This window comes from Sprattus sprattus (assembly GCF_963457725.1).
Source record: "Sprattus sprattus genome assembly, chromosome: 8".
NCBI classification, from domain to species: domain Eukaryota; kingdom Metazoa; phylum Chordata; class Actinopteri; order Clupeiformes; family Clupeidae; genus Sprattus; species Sprattus sprattus.
Window position 1 is genome coordinate 2,093,620 of NC_137927.1, and position 16,803 is coordinate 2,110,422.

The 16,803-nt window shown below is 39.7% G+C and overlaps 1 protein-coding gene across 4 annotated transcripts in view; it reads right to left on the minus strand.

Moving 5' to 3' along the window:
* The window catches only part of vps13c (vacuolar protein sorting 13 homolog C), a 271,108-nt gene that overhangs the window by 204,752 nt on the left and 49,553 nt on the right, over positions 1–16,803 (minus strand). For 3 of the 4 annotated variants that reach the window (XM_080843884.1, XM_080843883.1, XM_080843882.1), the window contains exons 11-18: positions 15,084–15,141; positions 14,774–14,901; positions 12,675–12,781; positions 8,775–8,946; positions 8,524–8,586; positions 7,036–7,186; positions 6,464–6,558; positions 4,167–4,309 (exon numbers count right to left, since the gene is read on the minus strand). In XM_080843884.1, coding sequence (XP_080700010.1) covers positions 4,167–4,309; positions 6,464–6,558; positions 7,036–7,186; positions 8,524–8,586; positions 8,775–8,946; positions 12,675–12,781; positions 14,774–14,901; positions 15,084–15,141 — 917 coding nt within the window. Of the gene's footprint in view, positions 1–4,166; positions 4,310–6,463; positions 6,559–7,035; positions 7,187–8,523; positions 8,587–8,774; positions 8,947–12,397; positions 12,500–12,674; positions 12,782–14,773; positions 14,902–15,083; positions 15,142–16,803 lie in introns of those variants that run through there. The other variant, XM_080843885.1, reaches the window with a different exon arrangement.

Here is a 16,803-nt window from a genome sequence, read left to right on the forward strand (position 1 = left end):
TTGCATGTAATCAAGGCAGTAATAATTAAAGCACCCAGCAAACTGTTAGGCTATTATATTTCCAGCCCTTGACCACTTCAAATATCAGCCATACGGCCCTTCAAGCGAAACGAACGTGAAACGTAAGGGAAAGCCTACTGGTCCCAGGACCAATAGCCACTGTCACCCCAGTGGCATCCAGCTGGTAAGTTCTCAAAAACCTGCTGCAGACCGCTCTCCGTTTAAATGTGGACGAAAACGTCTTCATCTTTTGATGGGGCAATTATTGTAATGTGTGTCCCGTCACTGGACATTCCTGCGATCGCCATGGAATTTACTTTGATCTTGTGTAATAGGCGATTGTCCAAATGCAACTGGATAAACTGTTGGATGATGTGGGGTCTACAGTGCGTTGATAGTTTGATTAATTAAACGGCTGACTCATGATTCCCAGTGTCGTCATTTGCGTTTTCCGCGAAGCCAAATAGGCTATCTTTATGTTTCCAAACATTTCACTTCGGGACACATCGTTGTTTAAAGGCGTCATTGCATCCCGCGTTAATTCTACGACAATATTAATACCTTCACGGTTTAAGCAATGTCTTTTATCAATTCCAAGTTGGCTGCAGCCATCTTACGATTTTTTGTGAATAGGTCTTAGTGACTTAGGAGTCCTCATGAGGAGTTTTAAGCTGTCCTAGACTTAGGTGCTACTTTTAGGGATAAAATATTTTGTGAATTGCTCTTAGTAAAAAAAATTAGGAGTCCTACATTTAAGACTGACACGCCCATTATTTTTAGGAGTTTCTCCTAAATTCGCCACTTATGAGCTACTTTTAGCCCTAAGATTCTTTGTGAGTACGGCCCCAGAGCTACATGAAAAAGCTGCCACTTGCGTTGGCGCTAAGGATAGCCAGGAGTCTCAGGACATGACAAACACGAAGCAGACGAAGGCGTGGGGCGTGGGATGTGACCGATATCTGAGGGGGCATTTATTTGAGTTCTTGTGAGAATTTTGCCCTGACATGCTCTGCGGCATAGACATAGAACACGTATTCTATGCCTTTGCTCCGTGGTGCTCACAAGCCCCCTCCCCTTCCCTCTCTCCTCATCCCCCACATCAGTGCTGAGCGTTAGGCAAAACCGGTGCAGCCTACTTCTTCACTGACCTGCAGCATCAGATAAACAGGTAATGACGGTGTTTGTGCAATCCCCTGACATTGTTTGTTATAAATTAACAACATTAGTGCCGCTGAAAACATTACGTCTGAAAACATAACTGGTCCGACGTTTCCTAAAAAAAATAAACAAACAGCTAACTTGATTTCAAAGCATTGTCCAGCTGTTTACTGACGTGTATTTAATTACATTATTTGTCTGAAAGTGCATATTTTGTGTTGTATAAATGCCGTTTAAACAATTTCGAAAGTATGTTGACTTTATGTTTATAAATGTCACAATAATTCACAGCTAGAATAGCAGGTAAACTATGCTAGCTCTCGGTGTCGTGCTATCCTTGTCCCACATTGTTTAACGTGATATTTGTGTATCTCTTCGTTTTGCCTGTTTTACATCGATCAAACTTGTATGAGTAATTGCAGAGGGTGAAAAAGAGTAGAATAAGGGAAATGTAAGCTAGCTGTCTAATCCTGCCAAGAGGAAACACAGGTTGAGAACAGCATAATTAGTGTAATGCTGCTTATGCTTTTACCTTCAGAAAACAGTAAAATTATTATCCACAACATTGATTTATCCCATTACAAAATTTGCAGCATAATGCCAAAAAGGGAAGGACAGGGAACTACAGCAAGCAGCTCAGAGAAGCCGCTCCCTTTTAACTTGAATCAGGCCATCAACGAGCCAATCAAATGAGGGAGAATCAGTTACCCTACTAATATATAAGTTGAAAGTATCCTTCTGTGTTTTTTTAATTTATTATTATTATTATTAATTTCATAAATAATTTTGGCGATGGGTGCCCTTTTTTTTTTTTTGAGCACCTGCCCCCCAAAATGTCTGTGCTCAGTAATGATCTCTGTTCGGAAAATCCATGTGATAAAGCTCAGAATGATGATTTTGAGGTTATTCATTGAATTGATAATTGACGAATTAAGAAAGATGCTTTGTGATTTGTGACGGATAAAAGGAGGGATTTATAGAGATTATTTCCAAACACTGTTAATGACTTAAGAATATAATAATCAAGTGCCTTGTATTAATATATCCCTTGTATGACTCATGTGCTTATGAAAGTAGGAACATGGCTTTTCTCTGTGTGTGTGTAACTAGAATATTATGTGCCATTTAGTCTGTATATGAACAAGAGCATGTTTAGACCAGAGGAGATAAGAAAGGAACTGTGCTTCTTCCGACCTTGTGCAAAACTGCCATCCTTGCAAGACAAGGAGCCTCGGACGTGAGAAATCCACCACGTGGTTATCCCTGCTAAAAGCTAAACATCTGACTATATAAACCTTGTGCGATGGGTTTATCATTGCCTTCACTTTCAGCCTTGTGAAAGTGAAAAAAAGTGAAAGTCCTCTCTATGGCAGAGGTGGTGTAGACACACACACTCTGAAATCCACCTCTGCATTTAACCCATCCAGGGAAGTGACAAACACACAGTGAAGTGAGGTTACACACTAACCCGAAGCAGTGAGCTGCCTTTGGCGGTCCCGGGGAGCAGTGATCGGGGTTAGGTGCCTTGCTCAAGGGCACTTCAGCCGTGGATGTGGTTATGGGAGAGCAGTGGTCTACCACTTCCCCCGTCCACATTTTTCCTACTGGTCAGGGATCGAACCGGCCACCCTACGGTTTCCGGCCTGAAACCCTAACCAGTAGGCCACGGCTGCCCGGGCCTACTGCCCGGGCTCCCCTGTGCTGGGAGGGGAGCCCGGTTGCAATTGTTTGTGTTTGTTTGTCTAATAAATATACTTTCACGAGCTCCGGAGTCCTGAGGTAACTAGGGTGTCTATGCCTGGCAAGTGTGAGAGCGCCAAAGTTGCGTAGAGGCCGAGAGCAGTATTGCAGACAGATAGAGATTTCAATCTGGCAACGGCAGCCACCAGTGTTTCAGCGTTTAACTAATATAATAATTGCTGTCTGTGGTTCTATATGAGCTGTGGACATTCTAACTAGTTTATTTTAAAATGTGTGAATTATGAACTGAACCAGTTCATTTTAAAGAAACTGAACTTTCCCAACACGGCTATAACATGAAGTTGGATCTGTCCCTGTAACTCCATGCTGCTTTACGGTGAACATTTAATTTACCCGTTATCAACGGTAACCATTTGAAATAGCGGAATAACTAAGTGATGTAAACTATAATAATAATGAAACAGTGAATGATTAAAATCCTACATGAACTAATATCTATACCATATACTGTTGACATGAAACAGACTAACCGCTGGTTGATAGCGGCAGCCTTTTGAACAGTGCGAACTCTGCTAGATTATAGATAAAAGATTACCATTTCCCTGCCCTTCTGTGATCGACAGTGATTGGCAATCGACCGATCATGATTTTGGTGATCGGTAATCGGTGATCGGCCCAAAAAATGATGATCGGAGCATCTTTAGTTTATTGTTTATTTTTAAAATAATTCAGCCCTTATAACAATAGCCTAGTGGTATAAAAGCAACTGCATGCGCCCAATTTCCTTGTAGTCAAATCTCATCGGGTATTGCTCTCCAATACACTGGTGAGAAGATCTTTCTATAATAATATATTTGATATTTTCTGTGTCAGTATTTTAAAAGAAATTCCTACTATATTTAGTTGAATTATACTATAACAGCATGATGTAATATACTGTACCAGCATTATGTAATTCCCAAACAGCTTCTCAGATCATTTTTGGCCAGTTTCTTTTTTTTTTTTTTTTTTTTTGTAAATGATTCAATTCATGAGCAATGTCTGATTTTCATTAGCTAATTAATTTGTATTTATTATAACTTTTGTCAGTTTTAAGTTATTTCAGTGACCATTGTGGGTTTTTCTTTCTTAAACAGAAGGTTACCAACAATGTCTATCTATTTTATTTCATCTCTATTAGATTTCAGATACTAATAATGATGTGAAACACTTGACTAATGATCACTGATAAAATGTGGTTGTTATTAAAAGCTAAACTTGTTTATGTTTAGTTGGCATAGTGTTATTGTTGACCAAGTGTTCCATACTTGATGGCCTGAGCTCCTGGTCTCTGTGAGATCTTAGTTGTGAGATCAACCATCTGGACTTTCAGGGTTTCTGGAACATTCTCTGCCTCCCTCAGAGTGATGGAAGTCTTCATCAGCTTAACACTTACAATCACAGCAACATACTGTCAAATACAGAATACAGACATAACCCAGCCATTAGTTACACGTCATCTCGTATACAGGCATCATACACAGCAATATTACTTTGAAACACACGTAAGATCTAACAAGTTGTTGTATGAAGGACTCAAGTATCTAAGTTTTCTTTTTCAAAGATCTATGCCAGAAAATTTAGTTTTGTCTTCAATATAACCGCTCAGTTTTATTAACGATCAACGGGCAGTGATTTATGGCAGTGTTGCACTATGCATTAGTGTAGATGCTTTATTTGGATAATCTGAGCGAGATGGCTCTAGCATGTGAAACAAGAAAAATATCCTAAATTTCTGCATACAAATATAATAACCCCACTCATATGTTGATAGAACTTCTGCTTGGCAATGAGCCTAATCACTTTTTAGGAAGGGCATGATTGCGTAATTATGTTTTCAGTCACAATATTTGTTTATTTCTCGTCCCACAGTCATACCTCTTCTCAGTCAGTGTTGTGGTGTGGTACAGTCTGATTTCTCATGGCACAGTGCTTGTTTGGGTGTGATCACTTGTGTGTGGCACTCAACACAATAAGTATTGTTGTTGTAATGCCTGTTGTTTCTTAAAGAGTGTCTTTAAAACGATGAAGCATCAGCCACCAAAGCAGTGTGGAACACCCACTAAAGTCTTATCTAATCGAATCTACACATTGTTTCCCAGATGCATTCAAAACAGCTGTTGTAAACCCCTGGCTTAAGAAATGCGACCTAGATGGTAATGCACTGACCAGCAATAGGCCGATGCCCAATCTTCGATTCATTGGTAAAATACTTGAAACGGTAGTTTCAGTGCAAATAAACTCCTTTCTTAAAGAAAACAATATCCTGGAGCAATTTCAATCAGGCTTTAGAACATACCACAGCACTGAAACTGCTCTTACTAAAGTAATCAGTGACCTCAGATACATTTGGATGCAAATAAGGTCTCAATCCTTTTTCTCTTAGACCTAAGCACAGCTTTGATACAATTGACCATGACATCCTACTCAATCATTTTGACAATTAGTTGGGCTTTCTGACTGTGTTTAACTGGTTCAGAACTTACATCAAAGGGAAAATCTTTTACGTCAGGCTTGGGCAGTTCTGGGGTTGAACAAGAGAGCTGCCTTGGTCCATTATTATTCTCAGTAAACATGCTGCTACTTGGTTCATTAGAGAACACAATATATGATTCCGTAGATATGCAGATGACACACAACTGTACATCTCTGCTGAACCAGCTATAAACTCAATTACTACCTGTCTTTTGGCGATAAATAAGTGGATGAGCAATCATTTCTAAAGAATCATTTCTAAAGTTAAACGAAGACAAAACTGAGATCCTACTAGTCGGCCCTAAAACAAAAAGAGGAATGCTGTTTAATAAGTCTTGCTGTTATCTTAGATTCAGATCAAAGCTTCAAGTCCCACATTAACATAGTCTTTCCACCTTAGAAACATATAATAGCTCATGTACTACCATTTATAAATCAAAAAGATGCTGAAAAACCGATTCATGCCTTTATTTCAAGCCGGCTCAATTATTGTAAAGCAATTCTAACTGGACTCCCGGGGGAAAAAAACTGAGAGAGCGCATTCAAAACTCTGCAGCTCGGCTATTAACCAGAACCAAGAGGAGAGAGCACATTAGTCCAGGTTTAGCTGCTCTGCACTGGCTTCCGGTAACATTTAGAATTCCCAGCAACAGCCATAAGAAAATCGAGGATGCAGCCTTTGTAACTTACGCCCCAAAGCTATGGTACACAGCGCCTATAGACATCAGGGAAGCCAGCTTACTAGACATCTTTAAAAGAAAGCTAAAAACGTATCTTTTTGCACGCAATATCTTTGCTGTTTAGCATTTGAGCTGCATGCTTTTGTATCAAAGGTGCTTTATAAATACAGTTTAGTATTATTACTATTATTATTATTATATTGTTAATGGTGGTATCCTATTAGTGTTCTTCAAGGCAGAGTTAAATCATATGCTAGGAGATAAGTCCTTCCTGATATTAAATTAGAAAATACTTGATATAGTTTAGCTGAATCCCACTGGCAATGACTTTTCACAAGGTTTTATTATTTAAGAAGGTCTACTTGTCCCACTAAACTTTACTGAGGCAAATAGTTAACTTCTATACAAACCTGCTTTGGCAGTGCAAGATTATGTGAACTGCCACTGTAGCCAATAGCAGTGTAGAGTTTTCCTTTCTCCTCTGATGTCAAGATGGCATCCAGAGCTGTGGATGCACAACACATGCTATGCATTAAATACCACACAATCTTCACCCATTAATTACCACACAATCTTCACCCATTAATTACCACACAATCTTCACCCATTAATTACCACACAATCTTCACCCATGTATTACCACACAATCTTTACCCATTAATTATCACACAATCTTCACCCAATGATGAATTTATCATTTATTACCACACAATTTTCACCCATTTATGACCACACAATCTTCACCCATTTATAACCACACAACCTTCACCCATTGATGACTATCATTTGTATGTTAAGCAACATGCTTTTCATCATTTGAATGTTTTTGGTGATCAGAAAGCCTACTCACTCTTTAACTTTGGTGACCAGAGAGCCTACTCACTCTTTAACTTTGGTGACCAGAGAGCCTACTCACTCTTTAACTTTGGTGACCAGAGAGCCTACTCACTCTTTAACTTTGGTGATCAGAGAGCCTACTCACACTTTAACTTTGTGTCCTGCTCCTCCTCCTCACCGTCCCCTTCTTTACTCTTTCCACCTCCTTTCCGCCCAAAAAGGCTGCTGAAGAATCCTCCACTCTGCTTCTGGGCACCTCCTTTTTTGGCCACGATCTTTTGACCTGACCTAATGACCTAAAGAAGTGACACAAAACATAACATGGTGGAGTTTGAAGTTCATAATTTGATGCATCACGCATAACTATCACACTTTTACATTAATTACACAATTTCAAATGACTATAGGTTCTAAACCATGCTTCCATAACGCAGGCTAAATCCTGTATGAATGTGATAAATGATAGGTTTGCATCTATGGTTACTTGAGATGTCTGTGGTAAAGTCCATGAGTATTAAAGATTAGAGGTATCAGTTGTTTGTGTATGGAAGGCAGTGGTATAAGCAGAACACAGCTTTGGGACTTAAACAGATAACTTTAGCAACTGATCTACACTTGCACAATTGGTTCATTTCAGCCTGTTCAGATACCTCTACAATTGATAGGATCGTATGCAAGATTGAGAACAGTATTATGGCAGTGAAAACCAGGTAATTTGTCAATGTTGGGGCACTTGGGCCAGTAGTTGAGATAACCAAGTTACAGTTTGAAAGCAGAAGACCAGTTGATCTGCATTTTCACAATGTCACTTGATGTGAATGAAGAAGAATCTGTGCTCTTTGAATATGTCTATACTATACTATACTACACATGCAAATGCATACCACTTGTATGGACAAAAATATACAATAGTTAATAATTGTACAAAAGCTAATCATTTAAAAGTATTTACGATTCCACTTTCCCTGCAAAACCATAATTCAAATCTTGCCAGTGTTATGGGTGCTTATATATACCAGTGTACAGTGAAGTTATGGGTGTTTTTATATACCAGTGTAATGAAGTTACGGATGTTTATATATACCAGTGTACAGTGAAGGTGTTTTTATATACATCAGTGTACAGTGAAGGTATGTGTGTTTATATATACCAGTGTATAGTTAAGGTATGTGTGTTTATAAATACCAGTGTACAGTGAAGGTGTTTATATATACCAGTGTACAGTGAAGTTATGGGTGTTTATATATACCAGTGTACAGTGAAGGTATGTGTGTTTATAAATACCAGTGTACAGTGAAGGTGTTTATACTGTATATAGCCGTGTACAGTAAAGTTATGGGTGTTTATACATACCAGTGTACAGTGAAGATATGGGTGTTTATATATACCAGTGTACAGTGAAGGTGTTAATATATACCTGTGTACAGTGAAGGCGTTTATATTTACCAGTGTACAGTGAATTATGGGTGTTTATATATACCAGTGTACAGTGACGTTATGGGTGTTTATACTGTATATACCAGTGTACAATGGAGGTGTTTATATTTACCAGTGTACAGTGAAGTTATGGGTGTTTATATATACCAGTGTAGTGAAGGTAAAGGTGTTTACCAGTACCCTCTGAAAGCCTTACCTCCATCTGGGCTTGCTGGCGTGCCATTGTAATGTTAAACACATCTAGTACTTTTTCCAGCTCCTGAGAGAAAGAAGAAATAGAGGTAACATGCACCACACTATGTTGAAAGACAGACATTCATAAACACATACACTTTATACTTTATAGTTTAACACCAACTCAAGACAGACACAGAGCAAAGGATCTTAGGACCTTAGGACTTCTAAACTTCATAAATACATGCAATAAACAAATATCCATATGCAGACCTTTATCTGTGTGTCCATGTCACCCTTTGTTTTGCCCTGCATGAGATGGCTTTGGTAGGCAGCTCTGTATGTACGAAGTCGTTGGCGATGTTGTCTGATATGAGGCCAGCTCCACATCTCTTTCAGCCGTCGGATGTGTACCTCCAATATACTCTGAATAACATACTGCCACCTGGGAAATTATACACAGAAACAAACAGATTACAAAAAAGGAACCTGAGTTTGAAACTCCATTGACAGTGGTCATATTCACTGAGTTATTAGTGTGCTTGCCCGAAGGGAAGCACAGTATTGTTGTTGTCAAGTTTTCTTTCTTTTTACTCCCCGTTTTTCTTGCAGTTAACTACGCCTCGCCCGTTCGAGGTACAGACGCCGTTCAAACACCGGAGCGTCTGACCCGATCCGGTGCAACCTGCTATGACTTTTCGTGGCGGTACTCCTTGCCACTCCTTTTTTATTCCTCTTTTTCCATCACCTTTTTTCTCCATAGCATGGCAGAACTCTGTGCCATTATGACATCATAATAGGGTCATTAAACTGGCTTGCACCTGTGCTTCACTGACACCTGCGCCAAGGTCTCAAGGCTCCTCTTCTCTCTCTGTCCCTCTCCATTCAACTGTATAACTAGGAATATTAAGAGACACCTTCCATACCAGGGCTCTACTCACTCATGCATACTCACTCATGTTTACTCACTCGTGCATACTCACTTGTGCATACTCGCTCGTGCATACTCACTCATGTTTACTCACTCATGCATACTCACTCGTGCATACTCACTCGTGCATACTCACTCGTGCATACTCACTCATGTTTACTCACTCGTGCATACTCACTCATACATACTCACTCATGCATACTCACTCATGTTAACTCACTCGTGCATACTCACTCACTCATGCATACTCACTCATGCATACTCACTCATGCATACTCACTCATGCATACTCACTCATGCATACTCACTCATGTTTACTCACTCATGTTTACTCACTCATGCATACTCACTCATGTTTACTCACTCATGCATACTCACTCATGTTTACTCACTCATGTTTACTCACTCATGCATACTCACTCATGTTTACTCATTCATGTTTACTCACTCATGTTTACTCACTCATGCATACTCACTCATGTTTACTCACTCATGCATACTCACTCATGCATACTCACTTGTGCATACTAACTCATGCATACTCACTCATGCATACTCACTCATGCATACTCACTCATGCATACTCACTCATGTTTACTCACTCATGTATACTCACTCATGCATGCTCATTTGTGCATGCTCATCCAGCAGGGAGAGCTGGAGAGCTGGCACCTGCCCCAATTCCAAGGCACTTGTTCTCTCGGTCATGGCCGCAACAGAGCAAGCACACTCTCGCAGTTCGTTCACGAAACGCATTCTAGTTATTAGTGTGCTTGCCCGAAGGGAAGCACAGTATTGTTCTTCATTAGTTTTCTTTCTTTCTTTATTTATTCTCCCCGTTTTTCTTGCAGCTAACTACGCCTCGCCCGTTCGAGGTACAGACGCCGTTCAAACACAGAAACGTCCGGCCCGATCCGGTGCAACCTGCTATATCTTTTCGTGGCGGTACGCCTTGCCACTCCTTTTTTATTCCTCTTTTTCCATCACCTTTTTTCCCATAGACTTGCATGGCAGAACTCTGTGCCATTATGACATCATAATAGGGTCATTAAACTGGCTTGCACCTGTGCTTCACTGATACCTGCGTCAAGGCTCTCTCTGTCCCTCTCCATTCAACTGTATAACTAGGAATATTAATAGACACCTTCCATACCAGGGCTCTACTCACTCATGCATACTCACTCATGTTTACTCACCCATGCATACTCACTCGTGCATACTCACTCATGCATACTGACTCATGCATACTCACTCATGTTTACTCACTCATGCACACTCACTCATGCATACAAACTCATGTTTACTCACTCGTGCATACTCACTCATGTTTACTCACTCATGCATACTCACTCATGTTTACTCACTCATGCATACTCACTCATGTTTACTCACTCATGCATACTCACTCATGTTTACTCACTCATGCATACTCACTCGTGCATACTCACTCGTGCATACTCACTCATGTTTACTCACTCATGCATACTCACTCATGCATACTCACTCATGCATACTCACTCATGTTAACTCACTCGTGCATACTCACTAATGCTAGGGCTGCAACTAACGATTATTTTGGTAATCGATTAATCTATCGACTTTTTTTTCGAATAATCGACTAATCTAACGATTATTTCCATACATTTTAAAAATGATTCAAAATGTTGGAATTTGAATTTCAAATGTATTTGAGTAACAAGTTAATACAAATGTAATCATCATAATAAATACATTGAATAGTAATACAAATTAAGAGTGCAAATATGCTTATAAAAGTAAAGAGAAAGTGCAAATAAAGTTTTAAAAGTAAAGAGAAAGTTTTAAAAGGAACTCAAAATAGCAATCAAGCCTCTGCAAGTGCAACATAACTGAGCTGCAGGTGACATTCAAATTCAACATATGAAAAAAAAAAAAAAAAAAAACACAATCTTTTGTTTGAAGATTGCTAAGTGGAGGAGGTTATCTATTCAGAACAAACGAAAATACAGGCTACTCTGATAATTCACTGATTTACCACATTGCACTTAACATAACTGAAATAGCGTTAGCAAGCATCCTCCATGAGACGTTCTGTTTTCAAACATTTAAGAGTAAACCTTACAATAAGTTATAGATATATGTCTATGATAATTGCTGCTAGACACTTACTGTTCTTATGCTCCCACAGCCCATTCTCTTTGAAATACTGTAGTAGTACTTCTTAAACTACTAATAATTGACCATCATTGAGAAAAATGACAACTTTTCTGTTAGCCATATCTGATAAGTAGCAGCTGCTAAACCAAGCTTTGTTTATTGTTTCCATGGTAACTAGGCCATCTCAGAATAATTCGCTTTTCGCAGCTATTTCGCACTTCCTGTATATGCAATTCCGAATGAAAAGTACCGGTAGCTCTGTTAGAGTCTGCAAAATATATATTTATATTATAAATTATATTATAATTTATATTATATTAAATATATTTTATATTATATGACGCGTCGACGATACAAATCCGCGTCGACCATTTTTCACAATCGACTTAGTCGATTTCGTCGACTAGTCGTTGCAGCTCTAACTAATGCATACTCACTCATGCATACTCACTCATGTTTACTCACTCATGCATACTCACTCATGCATACTCACTCATGCATACTCACTCATGCATACTCACTCATGCTTACTCACTCATGCATACTCACTCATGCATACTCACTCATGTGTACTCACTCGTGCATACTCACTCATGCATACTCACTCATATTTACTCACTCATGTGTACTCACTCATGCATACTCACTCATATTTACTCACTCATGCATACTCACTCATGCATACTCACTCATGTGTACTCACTCATGTGTACTCACTCATGCATACTCACTCATATTTACTCACTCATGCATACTCACTCATGTTTACTCACTCATGCATACTCACTCATGCATACTCACTCATGCATACTCACTCATGCATATTCACTCATGCATACTCATTTGTGCATCCTCATCCAGCAGGGCGAGTGTGTGTGGTAGGCGCGCACGGCTGACACCTGCCCCAATTCAAAGGCACTTGTTCTCTCAGGAAATGTCTCAGTTTCCATTCTCCGTTGGACGATTGGAACATTTGTTTATGCATATAGTAACTTGATCATATTTATTATCATTTTCATATTCTTCATATTCAGTCTTTTGGAAAGCTGTACCATCCTAAAATGTTCCAGAAGTAATCTCAAGATATACAGTCAAAGTTGGCTCACCACTGCCTGGCATTGGTATGAACAGGAACATCTGGCCGGAACTTTCTGTAAGGAGTATTCTTCGCCATGTGGTCAAAGGACTCCAGCAGTTCCACCATGGTCATGTACTGTTCAAGGCCACAAACACAGACACAAACATGTTAACGGCCACACACACAGACACATACATGTTGATGGCCACACACACACACACACACACATACATGTTGACGGCCACACACACACAGACACATACATGTTCAAGGCCACACAAACACACAGACACATACATGTTGACGGCCACACACACACACACACATGTTCACGGCCACACACACAGACACATACATGTTCACGGCCACACACACATTCTACACACAGACACATACATGTTGACGACCACACACACAGATACATACACACACAGAAACATACATGTTCATGGCCACACAGACACAGACACATACATGTTCACGGCCACACACACAGACACATACATGTTGACGGCCACACACACACAGACATGTTCACCACCACACACACAGACACATACATGTGCACACCCTCACATAAACACTAATAAACAGTTTGAACTGAGAGAGTCAGCCCAAATGAGAAGCATCTAAAATGAACATGCATGACAATGAAACATGCATGCAATCAGGCCCGGTCCGGCGCTATTCTGGGCCCGGGTGCAACATCGCACAGCCAGACCCCCCCCCGCAAAAAAAAAAAACCTAGTCTAAATCCGATCAATTAAACAACATCAACACAACTGAACTGAAAGCATGCAGCCGCAGCGGACTGTCTTGATTCCCCATTGCCCTACCTTAAAACTGTATGCGTCGTGTCTTGGCCGCAGCAAATCTTGCGATTATGTCACTGTAATCCACTTGTCTTGCCGTGCGGTTTTCGATGGACAACACAGCCAACGCAGACAGTCTAGTAGTGGATGCGCCAACATCTGTCTCAGGGCCCGTATCCTCTGCCGTTTGTCTACTAGGCCTACTCAGCCAAGATGTATAAATTCGCATTTTCTGCCTCCTTTTTTGTACCTTCGCTCCTCCGTTTACTTTCCTTTCTCTTTAGCGAACCGGATTTGTGTCCCGACATTTTAGCCTACTAAAGGCGGCTGCTTGCTTCAGGTTGGGGTTAATTGTTGCGCAAAAACTCAGTGCAGTTCATGCTCCCAAAGGTTGCGCGTGTTGTCATTTGCTTGGCAGATAGAAAGCTGTTTCCCTAACAGAAAGTCTGAAGCTTGAAGTTCTTTTCAAACCTTTGCTTGGGTAGCACTGTTAAACTGAGCAGACATGCAGACTACATTTTAGTAATCTCATCACGTAACATTCGTTTTCTAAAAACAATCACATTTTTATTGCATGTTTTACTGTGGTAGAAAATACGTTAGCTTAATGCAAACGTATATGGGAAATCCTATAGACACCGTGCTAGGTATTAGCATCAATTCATTCACGTTAATGTTTTTGTATGAGCCTGACATTTGCTCTGCAGATAGATAACAGCTTCCCTAACAGAAAGTCTGAAGCTTGAAGTTCTTTTCAAACCTTTACTTGGGAAGCACTTCTTAAACTGAGTAGACATGCAGAATATTTTAGTAACCTCATCTCGTAACATTCGTTGATAGAATGCAGGCTGCGAGGCTCGCGTCTAACTAACCAGCCTGCGTCGCGATTTTCTCACGGGGGGAGGGGGGTGTGATACATGTGTTTTGATACATTTTTAAAAAAAAATAAATCGCTAACAGCCAATAGGGAGATTGCGTTGCACAGGCCACAGGGTCAACTTGTGCTGTTAGAGACACACTCGGTATATCAGAAAGGATCAAAGAGAACGGGCCCCCCTCTACACGGGCCCGGGTGCAATTGCTCCCGTTGCTACCCCTTCAGAACCGGGCCTGCATGCAATCTTATTTGACTGAACATGTGACACAAACAGTGTATACAAATAGAAATCAAAGCAATCTTTAGAAAATAACTACAGTGTTCAAATAAGTATTGTGTGCATGCTTAAGTGTTCTATTTGTATGACTTAAGGGTGTGCCTGTCTGTGGGGGTGCATTAGAGGCAGTGATTGGTGGAGGTAGGGGGGGCAGGGGGTACCTGAGGTTTGGTCATCTCAAGAGCAATCATGTCAACCTCAAGGTGTAGGGTTACTTTAGGTGACTTCAGCTCAATCTCTGCATTTGGGCTGATACAGATCTTTGCTGTGGCAAATACAGGTTTAAATACTGCAAGAGAAAATAAAGATCAAATACAGGTTTAAATACTGCAAGAGAGAAAATAAAGATCAAATACAGGTTTAAAATACTGCAAAGAGAGAAAATAAATATGGTTCATGCCATTATAAAAAAAAACTTAGACATTCATTATTTATTATATCGATTGATAATTATCATCAATTTTAACATACTGTACTGAAATTCTTTCAGCTCCTGGTCCTTGTTGCTGATCCCAGCTTTCAGCTTATCCTGTAAATATAAAATAAAACACTTTCAAACATTACCACATCTCTCACATAGCCCGGCACTGCTGTTGATTATTATGTCTGGGTACAAGAGCTTTGTGGTTTCAGGGTTGCCATGGGCACACGTGAGCATCAGCAATAGTGGCAAGCTAAATATGCTAAGATACATAGTTGAAATTAGGGGTGGGGGGGGAAAAATTGATTAATCGATTTAACTCGATTCTCTCTAAAAAGATTCTTTCTCGATTCAAAAAAGTTTATAATCGATTTTGTAATTTTTTTTTTTTTTACACATCCATTTTATGTTAAAATGCAATTATCGATTGATTATCGATTATCAATTTGAAACCGATAAAACGATTATCGATGCATTTCGACTATTAAATCATTTGAGTTTGCAAATGTTTTTTTTTTTTTTTTACACATCCATTTTATGTTGAAATTGATCGGTTTAAAATCGATAATCGATTTAGAATCGAATCATTGACCTCTGAATCGGAATCGAATCGTGAGGTGCAAGAGATTCCCACCCCTAGTTCAAATGATTGATATCATTTCACAGGCTGTAAATAAAATGTAACAAGGCTTGACTTTGAACGTGCAATTTATTACAAGCTAGCTGGGTTAGGTTCAAACTTCAATCAAACTTTTTGTCGTGCAATAATTTATTTGGATGCTAGCCTGAGACGGCCTTTGGTCATCTGGAAAATCTACTATTTAATCTTCACATATAAGGTTACAGCATGTTGTTCATTTTATTTTCCACACGTGACTCTAGACATCAAGACCATGGGTTTTCAACCGGGGGTCCGCGGCGGCATTGCAGGGGGTCCGCGACATGAGCCTATGGTACCACTGTGTTTTGTGTGTTCAACATTACTGTCAAATGAAGCCATCAAGCCGTCGAAACTAAGGGCTGTAACACTCCATAAGCTATTCTAAAAACGTAGACACTTTAAAAACATCTTGGCACCCAATCTTCCTGTAGAAACCATCGGCCCACTGCACCCACCTCCACCATACTGCCGTACACTTACTCTAATACCCCAATACCCTAGGCTAGCATTTATATAAAATATTATTGCCACCACAGACATGTTTTTCTGTTCCTACCCTCCTTACTCCTGTAACAGTAACCCTATGAGCAAAGTGTATACCCACTAAGCGGTTTTTGTATGTATTATGTGTACTAAAGATGACACTTAAGAACATTTTCGGGAATGAGACCCATTGTTTTTTCTACCACAGGATACGACTTCTGACATAGGTGTTCAAGAACTGAGAAGCTTCACACTGCATCAGTTAGGGTTTAAAGAATTGTTGTCAGCTGAAACATATTAATCACTGCAGGAATTATCCAGCAAGTATTTGCTCATTTAAATCCAAACAGCGGTCCAGAAAGTGTCTTTTTATACATCTGAAAAGCAGACTGAGGATGTTTTTATGTTTATGTATTCATATTTAGTTATTTTTTTTTCATTTCAAATTTGTAGCTTTAATTTTGAAATGAAAATGAAAATACGAGATATTGTAATATTTCAGTTGAAGCAACCCCCCACCCCTGATCCTGTGTAAGTAATTTCTCCATTTTGAAGCTATGGTCATGATTCAGTGTGTGTGTGTGTGTGTGTGTGTGTGTGGTGTGTGTGTGGTGTGTGTGTGTGGT